Raw genomic sequence first — 25865 nt, 5'->3', positions numbered from 1 at the left:
AGTTGAACTTTTCATCGGCCATATTTTGTTATAGCTATTTTCATATGTTTTGTATACATCATGTTAGTATAGGTATTATATATTTTGGTCTTGTATTTTGGACCACATAGAGTAGCATTTTAGGTTTTAGGTGTCTTGGGCTTAATTTTGGGCTTCTTGGGCTTTGGGCTTTTGATAGATATTAGGCTCATTCTTCTTCTTATATTTTTTCCTATTCATTGTATTCATTAGACCAATGTATTTCGGTCATTAGATTAGGGTTATATGAAGAATACATTAATAGGAAAATTAGGCTTCATTTATGCATCATTTAGAAGTAATTTGAAGTGAATTTGAGTCACATGGATGGCATGGAATGGTTCCGGCCATGTGAGCTTCAAATGCAACTCAAATCACTTCTAAATGACTCCTAAATGAGGGTAGCATCTGAATTAGTCACGTTGGAAGCCAAAGTTTGAATTTCAAATTCAAATTTGAAATTCAAACTTGGCGCCAATTTGATTGGTTTGAATTGCCGCCCAAGTTAACCTAGTTTCCTCCTATAATTGTATCTCTTCCCTCCTTGTAAAAACACTTTTGAATATATGAGAATTTCTGAATTCAATCTTCAGCTAATTCCCTCAAGAGTCACCGAAGTTTCCAAGAGAGAAAACCTTAAGAGAGTGCCTTCAAAACCATTAGGAAAACCTAGATTCCTACACTTTGAAGTGTGCAATCCCTTGAGAATTTGAGCTTGGATGCTTCCTTCTTCCATTTCCGCAAGAGTTCTTCATCTCAACGTGTTCATCAAGTGTGTCTTAATCTCCATTGAAGAAGATCCGAGCCTAGGAGGAGCTTAGAAGGAGTTTGAGTTTCACTTCTTCTACTCACCTCCATCAGTTCTCAATTAATTTATTGAGTGGTTCAAATAATTCATACACTAGTTCAGTTTAATAAAATAATGTGGTACTGTTTGGTGTAGTTTTTTTTTTTTTAAAACTGAACCATGAACACCTATCCACTTGCTTGCAGAGCTTGTGTTGGAGCCTACAATAATTGCTCCTCCTTCTCTTGTCTTTTAATCTTGCTCTTATATATTTGAAATGAGTTTTGTAACTCATCAATAGTCATTTAGTCCCGAGCATGAGACGCTGTTATGGCTACAACAAAATTGAATTTTTTTGTCAAGGATCTAAACACCTTCTTCAATAATGATGATGAAATCTTTAACGTTATCACTAAAAATTGAGTTTGTATGTAATTGCCATAGCTAGAGAAGTAATTTGAAACAGTTTCATCTGGCTTCATTGGCACCGTCTCAAACTCACCATATATTGAGACATTATAACGGTTGTCTTTTAGCTCTAGCATTCCCCTGATATTTCTTCTTTAGAGAATTCCAAATATGTTTTGATGTCTCCTTAATGTGTTAAATATAGTCATTTCAAGCACAACTCTTTCGATTGCCTGAGCGAAAGAGATCATTTTTGGCCTTTAAATCCCTCAACTTTTAGTTGTTTACTTTTATCTTGTGTGCATCAGTTGCATTTACAAGTAGCTAAGGAACTCTTTATTCAACAATGATCCAATACTCCTTAGGTATGAGAAAGTTATCCATCAACATGCACTAGTGATCATAATGATGCCCATCAAAGCGAGAAATGAAATGGTGAACAAATGTATAGTTGTTGTCATTTGAATGTGTTTTGGAAAAGGGTTTTCAGAACTTGGCTTTGGATTCCACTTGTTAAGCATCGATGCGATTTAAAAATTAATAGATATTAAATAAATATTTTGTTAGACAATAATGAAATAAAAAGTGCTTATATAATAAACTCCAACTCGCAAACTTTTGTGAACCTACACGCTTGTATTTTTATGATATATATTGATAAAATGTAAAGATATGTATGATTATCTTTGAACCTATTTAGTAATTGTTTTTTAGAATTGTTGAGTGAAGAATTGAGTTGCTCGAATAAACAAAAATTAAATATAAAGGATTAATTAATAATGAACACATGTGTTGCTCTGGAATGGAGATGACCTTAACCATTTATTTTCTTGGCCTAAATAGATACATACAAAAGTAAGATGAGTGGAAAATATCTGACCAAAGTGGAAATATAAGAAATGTGAACAAGGGTATAGGAGGAAATGAAAGCACAGAAATAAAAATTGGAACCCACGTTAAACCAATGGAATACGTTGTGTAAAAAGCAGCACTAAATGCTACCATCATGCTAGTGATGGAGATGATTTGTGCCACCATTCCAAATAGCAACTTGAAAGGGAGAGTCTTGAAGCAATCATCTTGAGCATAACTTGAAATGAGGATTGACAAGAACATTAGAATGGAGGCCACTGCTGATATCAGTGCACATGCAACTGATACTGCAAAAACATGAAATGCTGCTTTCTGGAAATAGTTTGGAGTTCCTGAACTTTTATTGTTGCCTCCAGGTATTATAAATGTGGCTGTGAACACTCCTGCGGTTATGAGTGTAGAAACAAGCATGCAATTATTTGCTGTGCTCTTGGTCCATGACTCTGCCTTTGTCAATAACTCTTTGTGCTCCTCAGCAAATATTTCACTAGGAGTTTTGCCTTCAGCATTTTTCTTCTCTGTATCTTGTAGAAGCATTATTTTCTTCACCTCCTTCCATATCAAAGTATAACGTTACACTATATAGTAATCATATATAAGATTTTCTTTAATTTGAATACACTAAACCTATATATAATAATATTATTATTGACTTTTATAATAATAACTTTAGTTATATGTAAAGTGGTTTATAACTTGTTGATGATGTAAAAAAAAAAAAAGTATTGTCAACACATTAAAATTAAACTCCATATATAATGGTTTTCACATATCATAAAATCATGCTTAAGAGTTATTAGAAATCATCACGATGTAGAAAGAAATGAAAGGATAAAAGGTCAATATTTGCATAAGATTATATGCCTATATGCAAGACTCTTTTAACTAGTTTAGAAGAATTAAGAAAATCAAATTAGCTAATTCAGTTGATGATATTAAATTGTTAACAGTAGTACTTTTTTTTTAAAAAAAAATTATCCTTAAAAAGTTATTGGAACTGATTATATCACATTTTTTTACCTAACGTGTGAAGAGAAGATAATAGTTATTGTTTAAAGATTATAAATTAATTAAGGGTATTTTAATTTAAAAAATTAATACAAAATACAATTTGAAATGAATCTTAAAAGAAAGGAATGATTAAACTTATCAAGAGAATCTTATCTTATATATAGATAATCTAATACGACATAAATTGTGAGTTGTGAGAAGTATTAATATATATACCTCAAACCATAGTAATTCATGTGTCATTTGAAGAGCTGCACCAGAAATGAACCTAAGCTTATTAGAAGGTGTCAATTTAGCAGCATAATGCAATATGTTGTTTCCTTGGTCGTCCTCAAAAGTTGCTATGAAATCTTTGAAGGAGCCTAGTTCATGTATTAGGCTGAAGATGGTTGAATGGCGATGTACAACAGCCATGTGCATTATGCTTCGATTTTTGGCATCCACTTCCCACAATAAATCAGGGTAAGACCTCATAAGCGTAGCTACAAAGTGAAAATTTCCAACTTCTGTAGCATCAAATGTTATTTGTGTTGGTCGACTTATGAACGTCCTCATCTCCATTTCATCGAAATCTTGATCGAGAAGCATGCTCCAAAGACACCCAACAAGTTGAACGAATGGAGTTGGGTCCAAGCCTATTCAGTGATGCATGAAATAACTATTATGAAGTAAATTTTCTGGTTGAAGCAATTAATCAATGTTTTAATTCTACACTACTATGGTTAACGACCCCTGTTATATATATATATATATAATCTAAACAAATATGTGCTTGTTCATGCATGTTGGAATTGGAGTCTCTAAAATACAAAACCCATAAAATAGGAAAGGATGGTCAATTTCAAAGCTCTTCAAAAATTCAGAAATTTAAGAATAAGTAGTTTCTTTTTTAATTTGTAGCTTTTTAAAGAAAGTTGTCGAATATTACATGTCAAGGCACTATTGCATTTTTTTTTTGGTACATTGCACTATATTGCATATAGAACAAAATTTAAATACAGTAATATCAAATTTATTTATTGGTAATGTTTTCCAATCAAAAATAAAATTCTACCTTGATAATATGCATTTACACATACTGCTAAAGTGGAACTATAATTCTAATTAAAGATAATATCAAAGTATTTGTAGTTTATATCTAAATTTTGTTTTTACATAAATTACCTTAAAAGTTATGGATCAATAAGATTATCCACAATTTATAATAAACATAGCATAGTGAGAACATGAACCCTACATTATTTTTGTTATTGATTTTAATTTATTAAAAATCATAAATTTAAATAAATTTTATTATTAAATCAAGAATTATTCATTAAATGAGACATAAGATCCACCAAAATTTGTAATTTTTAAGAAATTTTTGTTAATAACTGAAAAAAAAAAGTCGCCAACATTTTTCAATTAATTCAAATAGTAGTGTGATTGTAAAGACTTACTAGAGTTCATGATCTTGCTTTGAAGATACCATTGACCTGGAGAACTTAAATCACAAGGCTTTCGAGCCAAGATATGCAAGCCTGTCTCATCATACTCATCCCGGGCCAATGCTAGCATTGACTGTTCTCGTAACATTTGCAAAGCAAGATCTGCAAATTTTTTTAAATATTACAAGAAATATTTCATGCACACCAACATATTAAAAAGTGTTATTATAAATATAAAATATGTAAGTACATATTTATTTAATATATAATTATACATAATTTTAAATGAATTTTAATAACATATTTTATATATTACCATAATTAATATTTATTTCAATAAAAGAGAAGATGATTTGAAGTCTCTTCAAAGTGTTGGGCAGATCATTGGCGAAGTTCTCCGGCCTCTTGACAATGAGCGCTTGATTGTTAAAGCAAGCAGCGGTACCAGGTATGTGGTTGGTTGCCGCAGTAAAGTGGATAAGGAAAAATTGACTTCGACTGGGACAAGGGTGGTTCTTGATATGACAACACTCACCTTAATGCGAGCTCTTCCTCGGGAAGTTGATCCAGTAGTTTACAATATGCTGCACGAAGATCCTGCATGAAGTTGGCGGTTTATCTGATCAGATGAGGGAATTGAGGGAATCAATTGAACTACCTCTGATGAATCCTGAGCTATTTCTTCGAGTTGGAATTAAACCTCCAAAGGGTGTTCTCCTTTATGGGCCTCCTTGTACTGGGTTAGCTAGGGCAATTGCCAGTAATATAGATGCTAACTTCCTAAAGGTTGTTTCAAGTGCCATAATAGATAAGTACATAGGAGAGAGATGTTTGGTTATGCTCGTGATCACCAGCCCTGCATCATTTTTATGGATGCCATTGGTGGTCTTCGTTTCAGTGAGGGAACAAGTGCTGATCGTGAGATTCAGAGAACACTAATGGGGCTGATCTTCGAAATGCCTGCACAGAAGCAATCCGTGCAGAGGATGATTACGTGATCCATGAAGATTTTATGAAGGCTGTTAGGAAACTGAATGAGGCAAAGAAACTTGAATCCAGTGCACACTATAGTGCTGATTTTGGTAAAGACTAGAATCTATTGCAATATTCTTGCAGAGCCATGGATATCTAGGCAGTGCTAGTGCATCTGAGAGTTGGAAATACCCTCGGCCAAGTTAGCGTCATGTTCCCTTTTTGGGCTATACGAAGGATAACTTTGTCAAACGCTAAAGGGATGTTCGATTGAATTATATTATTGTAAACGCGCGACTCACGTATTTTATACTTGATCTTGGCATGTGCTTAATTTGATTTATATATAAAAATTAAAATTTCTTAATTTTGCATATTTTAAAAAAAATAAAAAATGTCTCCGTTGAAAAGTGGACTATAAAACTAAGCTAACAACAATGAACTTGTTTTTTTGTTTCTTTTTTCAAAATTTATGACAAGTTTGGACGATAAAGAAAAATACAAGAGAGGGAATTAAGATACATTTATTATGACAAAATGCAAAAGAGTAAAACACCATTAAAAAATGTTTCAAAGGGTTAAAATTAAATCATAAAATATAAGATGTGTGAATCTTGACCATTCAATCATATTAGGAAATATTAGAATTAAGTCATAACGTGAGTGTGAAAGGAAAAAAATCTTGACAATTGAAAGGAATAACGAAAGGTTAAAACAAAAAAACATAAAAATAAAAGAAAGGCAGACTACTTTTTAGAGTAATCATACGATTGTTAAATAACTATACCTTTACAAGATTATTCAATAACTTTTAATCCTACAAATTCATGCATGTTAATTTGTCATGTTTAAATTACTTCATGTCTTTCTCATATGATTTAAATAATTAATTTATCAAGATTAAAAAAAGATGTTATTTGTATTTTTGTTGTTGTTGTTAAGATCGATAAATATATTTTAAATTTCTATCTGTTTCCAAAACTACTCTTAAACTAATGAGGTACATAATATATGTTTTTAAAGTTTTTTTATTTCAAAAATAAAAAATAGACTATTTGTACATAAATTAAATGAATTTCACTTATTTGTTAAAAGTAAAAAAGAAAAATTTAAAAGGCTAAATTAATTTAAGATTTCGTGTCTTATAATAAGTGGTATAAATAATCCTCTCACTAGTTATATGATGACTATGATGCTTATCAAGTAACATGTGACCATTTAAACGTTCATGAATGAAGCACATATATACTAGGGGGCAATGATCACTAACCATACAAATCATTCTTGATGCAAAGGAAGAACAGTGTAGTCCAGTCATCTTCTCCCAAAATGTCTCTACTCAGTGGGTAGAGATGCCTTGCCATGTCACCTTTTCTCTGTAAGACAGCCATGTAAAGAGGAGTGGCTTCTTCTCCACCCCTTATTTTTGCTAGGCATGGATTTTTCTTCATCATAATAGCTGCAATTTGCAGGTTTCCAGATGCAACAGCATAGCAGAACGCTGTGTTTCCATTGAAATTTCGCAATTCCAAGTCATTTGGGTTTAGTAATTTAAGCAGCTTATCAACAAAGTGAACATGCTTTGTTCCTGCCACAACATGAAGTAGTGTACCCCATTCCTTTGTTATTGCAGCGTTTAATAGCCTATTGTCTGCATCAATCATTTTCTTGGCTGCATTCCAGTCACCTCTCAGGGCTAGCTTATAAAGGGGTATGCACTTCTCTAAGTATTCCTCTGAAGAAATTCAAATGCAAGATTTCATTGAGCTCATCAGCCGAAATAAGTATATTTACATATAAAATAGTTGTAAGTGCATGGGGTATTAATTTTAGGCTTGATCATCCATCAAAAGAAAAATAACCTATACTTATAGATGTTTTGTTCTTATAGATATGAGGATTGCATGTTGTTGGTTCTAAAACAAGAAAGAAAACAAATAGAATAGATCATATGCATGAACAACCAAAAACATAGAAATGAGAAAATTCAACAAGAACCTAAAAACGTAAATGCAAAAAATGCAATAATAAAATGAAAAAGATTAAAAGAAGAGAGCACATCAGATTTACATGATTCAGTCAATTTGGCCTACATCCATAGGAGAGAACAAATTCTACTATTTGAAAACAAGATCAATCTTTACAACAGAGTAACTCTTACTCTTCTTAGAAACTCATTGATCTCTCTATTCAGTTCTCCGTTCATCTCTATGTATCTTCTTCCTAGCTATCCATGCTCATACTTTGCACTTTGCTTTCACGCTTTCTTTATCCGTGTCACACTTAGAAATGATTCCCAAACAAATATATGTAAGGATCCAAGACATTGAGACTGAGTCTTATCGAAAAAAAATAGACTAAATTCATTAGACTAATGAAGACAAATTGAACCTATTAGACTAATGGAGACAAGCTGAACCTATCAAACTAATGGAAACAGATTGAATGTATAGTTTGAACCCATCAGACAAATGGAGACAGAATGAACCTATAGGACTGTACAAAAGAAAGAATTTACAAAGCATACAAATGATGCATCAGATTTTGAGTCATAATTGATAATTCTCTACCTTGACTCTAAATCTATAGAAATGAACCCTTTCACAACAATATTTCTTTCCCACTTCAAAACGAATATCAAACGAAGTTGATTAAGTCCAAGCAATGTTTGACATTAGATGTTAAAAGAGATTTTGTAAACACATCAGTAGGATTGTCTTCAAACGCAATCTTCTTAATCTAAATTTCTCCAAATTCAACATCTCTAATAAAGTGAAGTCTTATAACAATGTATTTCATTTTCTCATGATAAACTTGATGATTTACAAGGTGTATAACACTTTGGCCATCATAGTGAATTGTCACACAATTTTGTGATACACCCAATTCATTAATCATCCCTTTTAACCAAAAAACTTCCTTCACTCCTTTAGTAAGAGAAATGTATTCTACTTGAGTTGTTGACATATCTACCATAGGTTATAAATTTTCTTTCAACTAACTATAATTCTAAACAAAGTGAACATATACCCAGATAAAAAATTTCCTGGTATCCACATTTCCTACACAGTTTACATCAATATAACCCATAGTAGCTTCTCCATCTTGAATTGTCTTCTCATACCTCAAACCAAATTTTTAGGAACCATTCTAATACCTTAGTATTCACTTCAAAGCCTCCAAGTGAGCTTGATCCGGATTTTCCATAAATCGACTTACAATGCTAATAGCATAAGCCAAATTAGGTCTGCGCTACAAATCATGCCATACATGATACTCCCTACTCCACTTGCATATGAAAGAACACATCTCCCTCCTTTCCTCTTCAGTACTAGGAGCTTGTGCGATAAAGAGCTTTGTATGATGACCCAAAGGAGAACTAATAGGTTTAGATTGATGCATCCTAAACCTCTCAACTACCTTTTGTATGTAACTATTTAAGATAAAAATAATTCTCCATCTAACTTGATTCTTACAATATCCATCTCGAGTATCCTCTTAGCAGCATTGAGATCTTTCATCTCAAACTCAAAATTTAATTTTCCTTTAAGCAATGAGCATAACAATCTCATCCTTGCTAGAGCTTACTACCAGAATGTCATCCACATATAGTAACAAGAAAAGAACACTTCTTTCTCCTCTTTTTAATATGTAAACATAATTGTCATAATTGCTCCCCAAAAAACCCTAGCTTAACATAAAATCATCAAACTTCTCATACCGTAGACACATATTTTATTTCAAGCCATAAAGTGATTTTCTCAAGAGATAGACATTAGATTTGTCATCTGCAAACCCCTCTAGTTGTTATATATAGATAATCTTCTAGATCATATTGATTCACAATTGCCATTGAAATCCTTATAAAATAATGTTTTATCACAGGTGAAAATTATAGTTAATTCCTTCTTCCTAGATAAACCCCTTTGCCGCAAGTCTTGCATTGTACCTTGCCTTCTCCACACATGAAATACCTTCCTTTTTTCTTGAAGATCTATTTGCATCCAACTGCTTTTTGATTCTTAGGTAGATCCATAAGCTTCCAAGTCTGATTTTTATCCAAGTACTCCATTTCTTCATTAAAAGCTTGCAACCAATATTATTTTTCCTTACTCTCCATAGCCTCTTTATAATTTCTTAGTTCTAAGTCTTGTATCTTTTCAACCATAGTAAAAGCATAACAAATAAGGTCAACATGCCCAAATTTCTTAAGAGGTACAATATTCCTCCTAGTCCTATCTCTTGTCAATTGATAGTTTTAACTAGTAGATGTAAATTGTCTACTAGTACACACCATTTGTTGGTGTAATACTATTTCTAGAATCACTAGTAGGAGACTCTACCTCAAACTGAGTTTTTTCCTTATTGTTTTTTAGTTGCTTTCTTCCAGGCATTTGCACATCATCAGGCATTTGCACATCTCAGCTTATAAAGCATCTTAACTCACCAGGATCCACCTTCCACAGCTTGTAACACTTTAGACCCTCGAGATAATCAATGAAGATACACTTCACAACTCGAGTCTCAAGTTTTTCTTACTTGATATGAGCAAAAGTTAGAGCACCAAAAACCTTCAAATTTGAATAGTTCGCTAGTTTACCACTCCACTTTTCCATAGGTGTCTTGAGACTTAAAGTTGAAGACAGACATCTGTTTATCTAATACACTATAGTATTTGCATCTTTGCCCTGAAAACTCTTAGGCAACCCTACACCCAACAACATAAGCTTCACACTTTCCAAAATGGTCTTATTCATCCTTTCAGCTAGACCATTTTACTGAGGATTATGAATTATAGTCTTATGCCTTTTAATTCCCTATTTCCTGAAAACTCATTAAATTGCTCTAAAACAAACTCCAGGCCATGTTAGTCCTAAAACCTTTAATTTGGTTCCTATTTGATTTTCTACAAAAGTGTGTCATTCTTTAAATTTTTTGAAAAGTTTCAGATTTATTTTTCAAAATATAAATTCATACTCTTCTTGAAAATCATCAATCATGGTGAGAAAATAAGAACCTCTTCCATTAGTCTTCACCCTTGAAGGACCCCACAGATTCAAGTGAACATACTCAAAGGGTCTACTAGAAACATACATATTAGTCTCAAACTTAACATTATGATATTTTCCTAATATGCAATGATCACGAAAATCTTGTTTATCTAAATTATCACCATTCAATAGATTTTAGTTTTCTAGTTCCACTAAACCTTTTTTACTGACATGCCCAAGCCTTAAATGTCATAGCTTTGTTTTATATATCATGTAGAGTTCGACTTGCTACAACTACATAAGAATTAATAGTATAACCATCAAGAATGTGCAGACCATTCCTTTTAGTTCCCTTAGCAACTATTACGGCTCCATTAGAGATCTCCATCATACCATGTTCAATTTTAGTAAAATACCTCAAACAAACATTCTTATTGATAGAAAATTCCTCTTAAGTTCAAGGACATACCTCACATATCGTAATAGAATATCACAGTTATCAAACATTCTCAAATGGACAATACACATACCTTGCACCTTGCAAGCTTTGTTATTTCCAAGAAGTACCACTCCCTTTCTTTGGGTTCCAAAGTCTCAAAGTAATCCTTCATAGGACATATGTGGTAGATACATCAAGAATCCATAACCCAATTCCTTTACGTTTTTGATGTTGATGTCACTAGCACCCCTACACTCTCATAACCATATGAAACAATAGTGACATCTAAAGAATCCATACAGTTTTGAATTCCTTGCCTCTTTTCTTAGGATAGTCTCTCTTGTAATGACCAATCCTACGACAGATATAACATCTAGGCTTAAAATTTGTGTTGCTCTTCCATTTTGATATAGACTTGTTTCCCTTTGGTCATTTCTTCTCACTCTTCCCCGTTGAGACGTTCAAGTTTTCACCACTACCCTTTGTCTTCAATTTTTTCTTATTTTGAAGTTCCTTAGTCCAAATTGAGGTTTAAACCTCATCCAAAGTAATGGCTTGATCTTTTCCAAATAGAATAGCATCCTTGAAATGCTTAAAGGATTTCGGTGAATAGTTGAGTAAGAGTAAAGCTTTATCCTCATCTTCACCTTAATGTTTTCCAAGTCATAAAAATGTTGTTAAAATGTCCAAGTTGTTCTTGAACTGATCTTGCTTTTATCATCTTGAAAAAGTAAAGTTATTGCTTCAAACATAAACAGTTTGCCAAAGACTTTATCATGTATAAAGATTCTAGCTTGACCATATGGTAGCAACTATCTTTTCTCTTGCGAACTTCCTTAGGGCTTTATCACCAAGACACAAGATGATAATACTTTTTGCCTTATTAATCATCTCATTCTTCTCTTTCTATGACAATGATCAAGACATTTTCACCTTAGAGCTTCTACAACTCCCTATTGTACCAAGATAACTTCCATCTTTATTATCTTCCATAATCCAAAGTCATTGCTCCCCAAAAACTTCTTGATATCTTACCTGGTTATTCCCATGATTCGGTATTCCTTTTTCTTTCTTTTTTCCCCATAGACAACGCCACTTGTTGCTTCTAAAACAAGAATGAAAACAAACAAAACAAACCTTATGCAAGAACAAGCAAAAAATGTAGAAACGAGAAAAGCCAATAAGAACGTAAAAATGTAAACATAGAAAATGCAATAACAAAACGAAAAAGATAAAGAGAAGAGAATACAACAGATTTACGTGATTTAGCCAATTTGGCCTACATCCGTAGTAGAGAGTAAATTCCACTATTTGAAGACAAGATCAAGTTTTTATAACAAAGTAACTCTTGCTTTTCTCAAAAACCCCTTGATCTCTCTATTCCTTTCTATGTATCTTCTTTCTAGCTCTCTATGCTCATATTTAACACTTTGCTTTCACACTTTCTTACTTTTTGTTGTGCTTAGAAATGATTCCCAAACTAAGACTAAGTCTTAAAAAATAAAAAGAGAGAGAGAGAGAGACTAAACCCATCAAACTAATGGGGACAGACTGAATGTATATTCTGAACCTATTAGATGAATAGAGATAAATTAACTTATAAATATGTACAATCAAAAGATTTTACAGAACATACAAATGATATACGTTAAATTTTGAGTCATAATTAACACGAATAAAATAAAAAATATTTTATCTATAAATATATGATGTATGTAAAACTTAAATATTTGTATTTATAACTATTTATTATAAATAAAATTTACAAATTTATTACTATACAACTTACAAATATTTAGACTTTAGTAGGCTTAAGGTTACTAAAATCAAAATCCTCCCAACTAAGTTCAAACACAATTACATTAATTTGTGCCACTAAATTTTTTTAGACTACTAGATAAGTTAGAATAATGTCTTACCACCGCCCACCATGCTTACTGGGGTTCATCTTGTACTATCATAGTGTTGGATTTGCAATATAAAATAAAATATGTGGATACTTTAATGTTGCAAAATGGAATTATTAGTTGCATGTTTAGATATTAATTTAAAATTACGTTATGAGAAAAAACGCACATTCTGATATAAGAGTAAAAATTTGTAAGCATAATTTTTTTTCTTAATTTTAATTAAATTAAATTCAACTAATTTTCGTACACACTTTAACTGTTGGAACATCGTCTATGGTTGTTGGAAGTTTGGCATTTGGTGAGGTGTCTTGTCAGTGTTGGGGTGGAGTGGGCAGAAAGTTTTTTTTTTTTAAAGTGATGTTACTATCACTGAATAAATATAGAGTCGCAAGTATTACAGTACATTAATATATATTAATATATGCACATATAGTACTATATTATAAATATAGAGTGACAACTCACAAGTGTTACAGTACATTAATAAATGCATATAATACCATTGTTCTGACAGATAATGCAATAGTTAATTACTATCACTAAATAATTAGAGCTACAAGTTTTATAGTACATTAATAAATGCATATAGTACCATTTTTGTTTTTACAGATAATGCAATATAACATATCGTCGGTGGATATTGATGAATATATTTACTAAATTGCATAGATTAAAAATTAGAAAACAAAATTTGTGGATTGATGAATATATTTAATAAATTGCATTGATTAAAAATTAGAAAACAAAATTTGCGACATTATATGATTGATAGCTGTCCTAATTATAAAATGCAAGGCTTAATTGTTGCTGTTATTAGTATTATTTTTAAATTACTAGCAGTAAAATGAAACTACATGCATTTTTATATGTATGAATAAAAATATAGGAGAGAGTACTTTTATCTTGCAACATGTGACAATAAGGATGTCGAAGTTGAGGAGAAGCAATCTGAATCACATGTGCTTGTGGTGATAATGTTGTTAACTCAAGAGAAAGTGTGCTTGCAAATTGATCAGAAGCCAGCGATTGTGATGTTGATGGGTTCGCATTTACCATCTCCATGTTTCTGTGAAATAAACAAATATAAAAAATATAACAAAATTTATTATTAACATAATTATTTAATAACAATAATTTAATTATTATTATTATTTAATTATATAATAAAAATATTAATAATTAATATATAATAGTTATTAAAAATATATTTATATTATATTAAAGTTTATTATTAGTGATAGTTATTTATTAAAAAAAATTATAAGATTAAGTTAGATTCATAATTCATTATTCTAAATTGGTATCAAATCATTCACTATTACCAAGTTCAATAGTGCTATAAAATAATTAGATAACAACTTTTACCTTATAAATCTCACATCACTTAAGAGAAAAGACAATTAAAAAATATAAAAATAGATGACAACTCTCATCTTATAAATCTCACATCGACTAGAAATAAAAAAGTATATAAAGTATATAAGTTATGAATTTAGTAAAAGGAAATTATATGAATAAATTATTTAAAATTTTACTAGTAAAAGATAAAAGTCACTAAATAAATGGAAAGGAGACAATTAAAAAAAATAACTTTTAATAGTCTTTAAAATGACTACTAGAATTGTCACTAAAAAAAATAAGTTTTCTCGATAATGTAATAGGTCTTTACCAATATTTTATATAAATACTGATAATAGTATTAACGATCCTGCATACACCAACCATTATTTAAATATTGATAAAAAAATAATAATTATTTATATGATTATTAAAAAATAAATTAATTACTAATTTTAGTGTAGTGTATCTTTACATTCATAAGAAAGAAAATATTTTATGGTGGTGTTTCTTGAACGCAAGCTTTGCAGACGAACAAAGATATACACAATATTTTTAATATTTTTCGAAAATAAAAAAGACAACAAAATGATATAATTCTCTTAGTTTAAAATTTAAAAAATATACTCACTTTGTTTTTCTTTTTTTTTTTCTTTCCTTCAAATGATGTATTTTTCTTTTACAACTTACGGTCAAATATTAATTCCATGATCGCTTAAATAAATTTTATCTTCGTAAATATGGATAAAAATACTCAATTATCTATGAATATAAAATTTGATTGGGTGTTTAATATGGTGGCCCACATGCAGGTAATTTTTGGTTTGTTTATCATGACACTGTACTCCAACATATTAATATATTGTCAGTGCTGATAACTTTATATATGAATAAAAGGCAATACAGTAAATAATCCTTTCTACTATTTATTATATATAAATAAATTGCGGAGCTAGCTTAATTTTTATAAAGGGGCTGTTATATATAAATATATTTTTAAAATTAATAAATTGATAAAAAAAAATTTATAATATAAATTAAACAGAATAAAGTAATTTATCAACAAAAAAAAGTTAAAAAAAAAAAAAAAGTTTGATTAGTAATCACCGTAAGTTTGCAACTAAGACTCTAAAACACATAGAAGCAACAAAATAATTCACCAAAATAATTAACTGTCGTGAATAGTGAACTCGTGGTGGCTTGGTGGAAATGTTCAAATGTTAGAATGTGGGATTTGAAAATAAACGTAGTTATGAGTTACTTGGACTAAGTGACTGCGAAATGAAAAAGATGTGGTTAATTAATTTTCTCGCTTTTACTTTCAAGGAGCTAGCATACTAACGTTTGCTTTCTTAGAGTAAAGTCTAGATGCAATGCACATAATTACAAATTACGGAAGTATAATTATTCGTTTGTTGCAATTTTGGTTCAATGAAATTGGAAGAGTTTTTTTTTTTTTTTTTTTTCTAATTAATATAAAAAGCATTTTGATTTATAAAAAAAATTATATTAAAAATTGTAATTATAATTTTAATATGTCTGGAAACTTGTTTTCATAATTATAATTCTATTAGTATATTTTTTTATTATTTCATTTTTATTTTAATTAACTTAAAATATAAGAAAATAAATTAATAAAATATATATAAAAAAAATTATCCACATTTTTTTATAGGATAGCCATGGCCCCCATTATACCACAAGCATTCGTCCCTATAAATATCCAATCTATTATATTATTTGTGGAAGTAGAAGTAACATACTTATGCTAATATTGTATATTTAAAGGTAACGCACTAGTCCACATAGAGTTAAACTTTTATAATTAATAAACATTAGAAACAAAAATGGGGAAAAATTAGAATGGTATATAATTACAAACGTCTAAATGATAATACTCATATAGATAAATATACTATACTTTTTAAGGATATTTTAATAGATAGAATTCAAAAAGTAAAATAGTTTTTTAAATTTGACTTAAAATTAGAATTTCATCAGGTAAAGATGCACCATGATTCAATAAAATGGACTATTTTTTCTTGTTCTGAAGAGATTTTCGAATGGAAAGTTATGCCTTTTTTTCGGTTTAAAAAATGTTCCACAAATTTTCCAAAGAAAAATGGATAATATTTTTGGAGAATACAAAGATTTTACTTGTACATATATAAATGATGTACTAGTATTTTCAAAATTAAAAGAAGAACACTTCTTACATTTGAAATAGGCTCTTTATCTATTTGAAAAATATGGTCTTATAATTTCTAAATCAAAATGAAAATTTGTAAAACCCAATAGGGAACGAAAAAATTAAACTCTAACCCCATATTTCACAAAAAATTCTTGTCTTTCCTGATAAAATGGAAGATATAAAAACCCTAAGAGCTTGCTTAGGACTTTTAAATTATGCAAGAAATTTTATAAGGGACTTAGGAAAATATACAACACCTTTGTATAATAAAACTAGTTTGACCGGATAAAGGAAGTTTAACACGGAGGATATAAAACTAGTTAAACTAATAAAAGAAATGGTCAAAAATTTGTCTTCTTTATCTTTACCATTGGATACAGATTATCCAGTCATAAAATGTGATAAATGTGAGTTAGGATGGGGTGTTATCTTAAAGAAAAAGAAGAATAAATATGATAATATATTTGAAGAACAAATCTATAGATATGCTTCAATAAAATATCATGCAAAACCTCATATTTATTCTACTTCAACATATTATGATAAATGTTGTTATAAATAGTTTAAAAACTGTTGAAATATTTTTAATAAATAAAAACGAGATTATAATAAGAACTAATTGTAAATTAATAGTTACTTATGGTAACTCTCAAATAAATTCTGATAAAAAAAACCCCATAAAAGGTGGTTGTTGTTTCAAGAACATGTATACTATAATGGGTTAAAAATAAATTTTGAACATATAAAAGGAAAGAAAAACATTGTTGCCAATAATTTATCTCGTTTTTAGGAATGATAAACAATGAAACCCTTCAAGGTTTCGTATCCAAATGTGAAGCAAAAGATGAAATTTGGTAATCAAGAATTACCAATTTTAACAAATGAGTTTCACTACCTTAGTAGAAGAACTATAAATGACAAATTCAATTGCATAATTGATAATATTTGGAACATCCCCAAATGTTCAAAACATAATGAATAGTATGTTTGTTCAATAAAAAGAGGGATCACTTATGCCCTATACAATTTTTGCGTAGCAGATAACCAAAGAGTTCCACTCCTGACAAAAACCTCACCTTCTGGTAAAGGTTATACATATTTCGTTCTACTATCAGGACCATATAAAAGGATATACACAAACTTCATTGACTTGTGCATTGCCAAGGAAGGTCTACAAAATCCCAGATACAAAGGTTTTTATTCGAAAGAAGAGGCAAAAAAGCTTTAGAGCTAAATACTATTGACACTACAAAAATAAAAAAGGCTCTTAATCCAAAGTCCGAAATAGGTGTTATTAGATCTAGCCCAACAAAAACTCAGCCCCAAAGTTTCCAAGAGGCTGTGAGACAAAATCCATCTTCACCAAATGAACTAAATCTCAAAAACCTGTTGGTGATACAAAAATTCCTCATGAAGGTCCATAAAGATTCCCAAATAATAGCAGGGATGTACACAACTGTCTAAAGCTATTTCAACTGCAGATTTGAATGCTTGGAGGAATCTCAACTATACAAGGATATATCTAATAGAAAATGTCCTTGCAAGGTCAAGTTCCAATTCAGAAAGGAAAAACTTGACTTAGAAAACTTTAGGCCTATAGCTTTTGAAGACATGACCATAAACACAAAGACATTATTGGATTATGGATGCTTGGACTCAGTTTTGATCCATCCAACAAAAAGATTCGATGGATTCAACCCCTTAATAAATGAAGCATCAACACAATACAGGCTGTTTTTATGTGTCATATAACCATAAAAATAGTAACTTGCCCCAGCAGTTTCACACAAAACCAATACCCAACTCGTGTTATGAAATTGTTGACTGACGAACACAATGACTACCCTTGCATATTAATTAATGATGGATATGAACTTTGGGATGTCCAAGGTAATACCCATTACCAATACAGCTTGTACAGAGCCCAAGTCATGGGATATCAATGGTTTTCCTCTGAATCTGATGAAGTAGAGTATAACCTCATCAAAGAAACCCATGATACAAAGCTATATTTACCATCGGAAAATGGAAATCTTTTCATACCTTTCCCTATAGAAACCAATAATAAATTAGTACAATTCTTCCAAAAAGAAAAGAGGCATAAAGAAATTTATGAAGCAAATGGATTTTTTGGCCAACAAACTCCTTCGGATAATTGTTCCATGGGAGAATCCTCAGAAATGCAAGAAGTTGGAAAAGACAAAGAAATACTGGTCTCCAAATAATAAAAAAAAAAGGAGACTAAAACAAAAAGATAAGGTTGTCAGGAATCTTGCAAACCTTATCAACAAAGAATCTGCTTTGAGTCTAGTCGTATGCCCTATGACAGAGTAAAGGTATACTGTAATACTATACTTGAGTGAATGGGCATTTTAGGTATTTTAGCTTATATTTTGTCTTTTGTTTGTTTTGAGAAACTTTTATCAATGGCAAACCTTATAAACAAAGAATCTGCAAACCCTAAGGTCTTTTAGAAACATTTATCAATGGCACACCTAAAGAACTTAGGCTTACAAATCCCAGGTTTTCATAAAATCATTTTCTCAAAAGAGTTTAGAGTTCTAAATTACATACGCATATGTTAAATAAAATAACCATGGCATCCTAAGAACTACCACGGATAGTATAGCCAACCATCCTTATAGAAGAATACTTACAAAATTTTTATTAATAATGATGATAATACAACATACAAGTGATACACTCACATTTCTCTTCTTTTCTTACTTCTCTATTTTTTCTCTCTTGCTTGCATACATTTAAGAGAGCTAAGTGAATCTATTTATAAACTCAAAAAAAATGAGACAAAATATAAGCTAAAATACCTAAAATGCCCCTTTAGTCAAGTATAGTATTACATTATACCTTTACTTTGTTAAAGGGCATACAACTAGACTCAAAATAGATTCTTTGTTGATAAGGTTGGAGGATTCCTAACATCCTTATCTTCTTGTTTTTAGTCTCCCTTTTTTTTTATTATTTAAAGACCAGTATTTCTTCGTCTTCTCTGACTTCTTGCATTTCTAAGGATTCTACCATGGAACGGTTATCTGAAGGAGTTTGTTGGCCAAAACTTTCATTTGCTTCATAACATGAGTTAGGTTCTGGTTTTGTAAGAAACTACTAGGGCAAGTTACTATTTTTATGGTTATGTGACACATAAAAACAACCTATATTGTATTGATGGCTTCATTTGAGGGGTTAAATCCATCAAATCTTTCTGTTGGGTGAATCAAGACAAAGCCTAGGCATCCATAATCCAACAATATCTTTGTATTTATAACCATGTCTTCAAAAGCTACAGGCCTGCATATTTCTAAGTCAAGCTTGACTTTTCTGAATAAGAACTTGACCTTGTAAGGACATTTTCCATCATACATTTACTTGCATAGTTGAGATTCCTCTAAGCATTCAAATCTTCGGTTAAAATAGCTTTGGAAAGCTATATACATACCCTCTACTATTAGAGGATCTCTATGAACCTTTAAGAGGAATTTTTGTATCACCAAAAATTTCTTCATATTTAATTCATTTGGTGAAGATGGATTTTGTCTCACGGCCTCTTGGAAACTTTGGGGCTGGGTTTTTCTTGGGCTAGTTCTGATAACAATTATTTCGGGCTTTAGATTAAAGGCCTTTTTTTTATTTTTGTAGTGTCAATAGTGTCTAGCTCGAGAGCTTTTTCAACTTCTTCCTTAGAAACAAAACCTTTGTATTTGGGATTTTGTAATCCTACCTTGGCAGTGTACAAGTCAATGAAATTTGTGTATATTCCTTTGTATGGTCCGAATAGCAGGACAAAATATGTATAACCTTTACCCAAAGGTAAGGATTTTGTCAAGAGTGGAACTCCTTGATTATCTGCTATGTGAAAATTGTATAGGGCACAAATAATCCCTCTTTTTATTGAATAGACATTTTGTTCATTATTTTATGAACATTTGGGGATATTCCAAATATTATCAATTATACAATTGAATTTATCATTTGTAGTTCCTTTACTAGGGTAGTGAAACTCATTTGTTAAAATTGGTAATTCTTGATTACCGAATTTCATCTTTTAAACATGTTCTTGAAATAACAACCACTTTTTATGGGGTTTTTTGTTTGAATTTATTTGAGAATTAACATAAGCAACTATTTCTTCACAATCAGTTCTTATTATAATTTCACTTTTATTTATCAAAAATAGTTCCAAAAATTTTTAAATCATTTATAACAGCGTTTATCTCATAATCTATTAAAGTAGAATAAACTTGAGATTTTGTATGGTATTTTCCTGAAGCATATCTACAAATTTGTTCTTTAGAAATATTTTCATATTATTCTTCTTTTTCTTTAAGATGGCACCCCATCCTAATTCACATCTATTGTATTCTATAACTAAATAGTCTGTATCTAATGGTAATGATAAATAAGGCAAATGTTTTACCATTTCTTTTATTTGTTTAACCAATTTTATGTCCTCTATATTAATTCCTTTGTCCGGTTAGGCTAGTTTTATTATACAAAGGTGTCATGTATTTTCTCAAGTCTTTTATAAAATTCCTTGCATAATTTAAAAGTTCTAAGAAAGCTCTTAGGGTCTTTATATCTTCCATTTTATCAGGAAAGACTAGAATTTTCTGTGAAATATGGGGTTAGAGTTTAATTTTTCCATTCCCTATTTCAATTCCTAAAGGATATATGGGTTTTACAAATTTCCATTTTTGACTTAGAAATTATAAGCCCATACTTTTCAAACAAATAAAGAACTTGTTTTAAATGTAAGAAGTGTTATTCTTTTGTTTTTGAAAATACTAGTGCATCATCTATATATGTACAAGTAAAATCTTTGTATTCTCCAAAAATATTATCCATTTTTCTCTGGATAATTTGTGGAGCATTTTTTAAATCGAAAGGCATAACTTTCCATTCAAAAATTCCTCTAGAACAAGAAAAAGCAGTCCATTTTATTGAATCAAGATGCATCTTTACTTGATGAAATCCTGATTTTAAGTCAAACTTAGAAAACCATTTTGCTTTCTGAATTCTATTTATTAAAACATCCTTAGAAGGTATATATAGTGTATCCGTCTATATGATTGTTGTCATTTAGACGTTTGTAATTATATACCATTATGGTTTTTCTTCATTTTTGTTTTAAATGTTTATTAACTATAAAAGCTAGACTCTTATGTGGGCTAATGTTAGGTTCTATTACCTTTAATTCTAAGAGTGCTTTTATATGTATTTTACATTCCTTTTGTTCAAAAATTTCATATGGAATATCTTTTGTTTTTATAATCAAATATGAATTTATAATATCAAGTTTGCACACAACAAGATCATTTTCCCAGTATTTAGTAGGATCTTCTCCTATAAAGCTGGTTTTATTAAGCCTGTCTATGATTTGCTGGATAGTATTGAATATTATAACTTTATTAATCTTTACACAATTATAACATTCAATATCCATTTGTATCAAATATAATTCATAATAACTATCAACGTCATTATGGTTATCTTTGTCTTCAGTGATTGAAGATTTAGAATTTTTTTTAAGTCTAAATTTCTGCTTCTTTTATCTTACAACTACCAATGATTTCACAAGGACACTCAGTAGCGTTGATAGGGGTATCACCATGCTTAGCTTGTAACTCTCATGCTAATTCATCAAAGATTGGTGACATTTATGCATTATGAGATATTATCAAATAATCTTTTGTTATTGTAATAGACCTATCTTCTGCTATTATGAAGTATAAGCCTAAAATCATTTTTTCTCCAGCAGGTATTAAGTTAATAATGTCTGCTCGAGACATAAAAATCTTTTTTACAAAAATATCACAATTTGTTGACAATTGTATTGTAAAGTTTTTTTTTCTATATTATTTATTATAAATAGCTATGGTTGTGGTTCACAACTATAGCTATGAGAATCTAGAGTGCAAAAAGGAATCAACAGAGAGTCACAACCATGGCCATGGATTCACAACTTCAGCCATGGGATACTAGAAAGAAAGAAAAGATTTCAAAAAGTCACAGCCATAGCCGTGGATTCACAGCTCGAGACATGGGATACCGGAGAGAAAGAAAAAGTTCTAGAGACTCACAACCATGGTTGTGATTCTATAGCTGTAGCGCTGAAGCTTTACTTCACCATGAAGGAACTTCCATAGCTATAACTGTGGGACATAGTTGTGGCCATGAAGATTACTTAACTATGAAGGACCTTCCACATCTAAAGTCGTGAATCATAACTACAATTGTGGGATAAAAAATTGCAACTTTCCCCTATTTTGGAGGCCAATACAAAAGGGGAATTAGGAGAAAGACAGAGGAGACAACAAATAAGGAAGAAGGAAAAGAAAAAGATATTCTAGATAGAAAAATAGAGCCAAGGAGGAGAATTCGAAGGATGGATCACTTGGGAACAAGGATCAACTTCGTTTCTTCTTCTTTCACCTTGTAATTTCTTCTTTTTTTTTATGCTTGTAATGGCCCTCACCATGAGTGGCTAGATATTTTAGGATTGGTTTCGGTGTAACTACTAACTTCTCTTCTTCTAGGATCTATATGCATTTCACTTTCATTACTTGTGTTTGATTCTTCTTTTAATGCTTAATTCGATTTGATCACCCATCTTATGATTTTGGTTTTTTGAACTTTTTTGGAAAACATTTTCAAAAATCCGAACTAAATCACGCACCTAATCATTTGTTGTTCTAGGAATAGACTTGAGTTGGTTAGCCACTTTTGTTCAAGTTACCGTGCTTAATGCAAGGTGTTAATCTTAAAGTATAGAGGAATCATGTTTAGGATTAATCACCTTAAGACTCAATTTTGAGGGATCCGGTTGAACGATTGAATGAATGTGGAAGTAATAAAATTGGAATCATATTTATTTAATGAAGGTCTGAGGGTTAGCAAATACACTTGAATCCAATCTTTGTCTCAAATAAGTGTTTCTTCTAAATTTTATATTGTTGTGCTCTAATTTACTTCATGTTAAATCAACTTTCCAATATATCAATGTTCTTATATAAATCATTAGAATAGAAATTATTGATATTACAAATCCTAGAAGACAATACCAAATTATTACAACGAAACTTGGTTCGCTTACCAAAGATTGTGAGAAAATATATTATCAAATAAAATAAAAAGAACCTAAAATATATTAAGGAAATTCAGCAATTAGAACAAACAATACAAAAACAAAATAAATAGCTATTAGAATTAAGTTATGAAATTATATGATGGGTAATATTAAGAAAGAATGAAAAATATACATAGAAAACAAATAGAAAGATTAAATAAATTAGAGGAATATTGGATACAATTTAATACAAATTTTTTATAGAAAGTATTAACAATATGAGAGAATATCATAAAAATTTATTGAAAACATCAAACTTAGGATGATGGATAGTCTACCTATTAAATTAACAATAATAATATAAAATTATATTAACAAAATTTGTTTACTGAAAGTCCATGTATTTATTGTCATTTATCGGCTACAAATTAAAATTAATAGTAATTCAAATAGAACATTGGAAGAGAACGTACGGAAGAAACACTACTAGAAAAGAGCATACGGAAAAATCGGCGATTTAATTATGAGATTATAGTTTTATCTTATCAAGAACTTATATAGAATAGAAGAAATGGGAAATAGAAGAAAGAGGAATCAAATTGAAAGAAAAGAGCACAACGAATTAGAGAAGCATTAAATACATAATTAGGCCACAAAAATAGCAGATTAATTAAAATGTGATGATAGATAGAAGAGAAAAGGAATGTGCTCAAAAATAGTTTAATAGAAGAAAAAAATATTGCCACGGTAAATATTCCATACTAAGAAAAAATTTTATTTTGAAAATAAAAAGAGGTGAGAGGTAAAAGATGCCAGAATGAAGAGTCTCCAATAAAATTTTGATGGGATGATTTAAAAACTTTAACCTATAAAATATATATTTTTCATATAGTTAAGTTAGTTGATGTTACTAATCATTAAAATTATTGTATCTGAATCTTAATAAATTAAAGAAGGAGAAATTATTGTGTCCGAGTCTAGATGAGTTAAAAGAAAGAAAATTTTATAAATTATTATTGACCTTAATTATTAAACGAATAATATGAGATTTTCAAACGTATGAAAATATAAGTCTGATTCACTTATACCCTTCTTTTAATATCAATATTCTACCTTAAAATCCGTGTTTATATGATAAAGATTATCCTATAAAACTCATAGAGGAAACTATCATTAATTTCAGCTACTAATAACTCGTACAAAGATTACCCCATAAAACTCATAGAGGAAACTATCATTAATTTCATCTATTAATAACTCATGATAAACTTTTATACTTTTATGCATACAACAACAGATGCTATGTCTACGAGTTATTTCTACCAAATCTAGCAAAAAGGACATATTCGGATGAAGAAACTCATGGTGAAGAAAAAAGTAAAAGGAGAGCTAAGCAAATAATGGAATTAACACGAGAGAGAGAGAGAAAAGGATTGAGGTTTACCTCAAGAAATCATGGAACAGATCGATTAAGAGCTGCTGAAGAGAGACACGACGAGTTTATCTTCATAATCTCGAGCTAGCTTTCCACAAACGGTGAGAAACCCAAAATGCGTTTGGTTGAAATATAACTGTGGGTGGGATGTGAGCTTATATTATGAATCAAAAGCATAGTCCTATTTCAAGTCAATTCAAAAACCTTACTTTATAAGTCACCAACATGATAATTCTCAGAATAAAACAATATTCAATTAAAGCATTATCATGCTTCTTTTTCTTTATAGCCACACAACTTTGGTGCTTTCTTCTGTGGGCCACCATCCTTTTAATAACAATGGCCGACCGTCACACAATATATATTTTCGGGATGTTTCAATATATTTTTATAATAATATTTTAATCTTATTAGGAGAGAAATTAAATAATATATAAATTAATTTTTTTTTAATTCTGTTGTATATAAACTGATTATAATTTCTTTTTTTGTCCCTGTAGAATATAGGGTCGGTAACTAATCTCCTCGTTAGGTTGGAGGCATCTTCGAGAATAGAATAGCTAGTTCCAAGATTTAACGCGACTGTATACATAATATAGGATTCGAACCCCTGACCTTGCTTAAACGTGGATCAACCCCTACTGCTTAATGTTGAACTCATTATAATTTATTGAGGAGTTTGATCTCAATTTTTATTTTATTTTTTCTTTTAGAAATACTTTTAGAAAAGAACTATCCCAACAAACTTTACGGTAACCGACAAAGCAAAAGGAGAGTAGACTCTCAAACTATTGACCCGAAACAGTTTTACACTCTGATCATCGTATTAATTAATTTCATATGGTTGTATAATTGAAACTCTTCCATAAATTATGGCTTCTTTAGCCACTAATTTTTATTAATTAATTTCAGATTATTAGATACCAGGAATTAATAAATAAAATACTTACAATGCAATCGGTGTGAACTGTCTTTTGAAATGGA

General features: G+C 30.2%; 1 protein-coding gene and 1 pseudogene across 1 annotated transcript; one reads left to right on the top strand and one right to left on the bottom strand.

Annotated features, from left to right (window-relative positions):
- Nucleotides 1-1949: 1949 nt before the first annotated feature.
- On the bottom strand, nt 1950-25069 carry LOC109787775 (uncharacterized). The gene is made up of 6 exons (XM_020346341.3): nt 24891-25069; nt 13733-13902; nt 6767-7231; nt 4537-4686; nt 3314-3732; nt 1950-2638 (listed from the first exon to the last, which is right to left on the bottom strand). The coding sequence occupies exons 2-6, from the start codon at nt 13896-13898 to the stop codon at nt 2036-2038; spliced, it is 1803 nt and encodes a 600-aa protein (XP_020201930.1). The 5' UTR covers nt 13899-13902; nt 24891-25069; the 3' UTR covers nt 1950-2035.
- LOC109787776 (26S proteasome regulatory subunit 10B homolog A pseudogene) lies at nt 4842-5863 on the top strand (annotated as a pseudogene).
- Nucleotides 25070-25865: the final 796 nt, after the last annotated feature.

Source organism: Cajanus cajan, chromosome 1 (genome assembly GCF_000230855.2).
Source record: "Cajanus cajan strain Asha chromosome 1, NIPB_CcT2T_4, whole genome shotgun sequence".
Taxonomy (NCBI): Eukaryota; Viridiplantae; Streptophyta; class Magnoliopsida; order Fabales; family Fabaceae; genus Cajanus; species Cajanus cajan.
The sequence above is the reverse complement of the archived record's forward strand: the minus strand, read 5'-3'. Positions and strand labels throughout refer to the sequence as shown.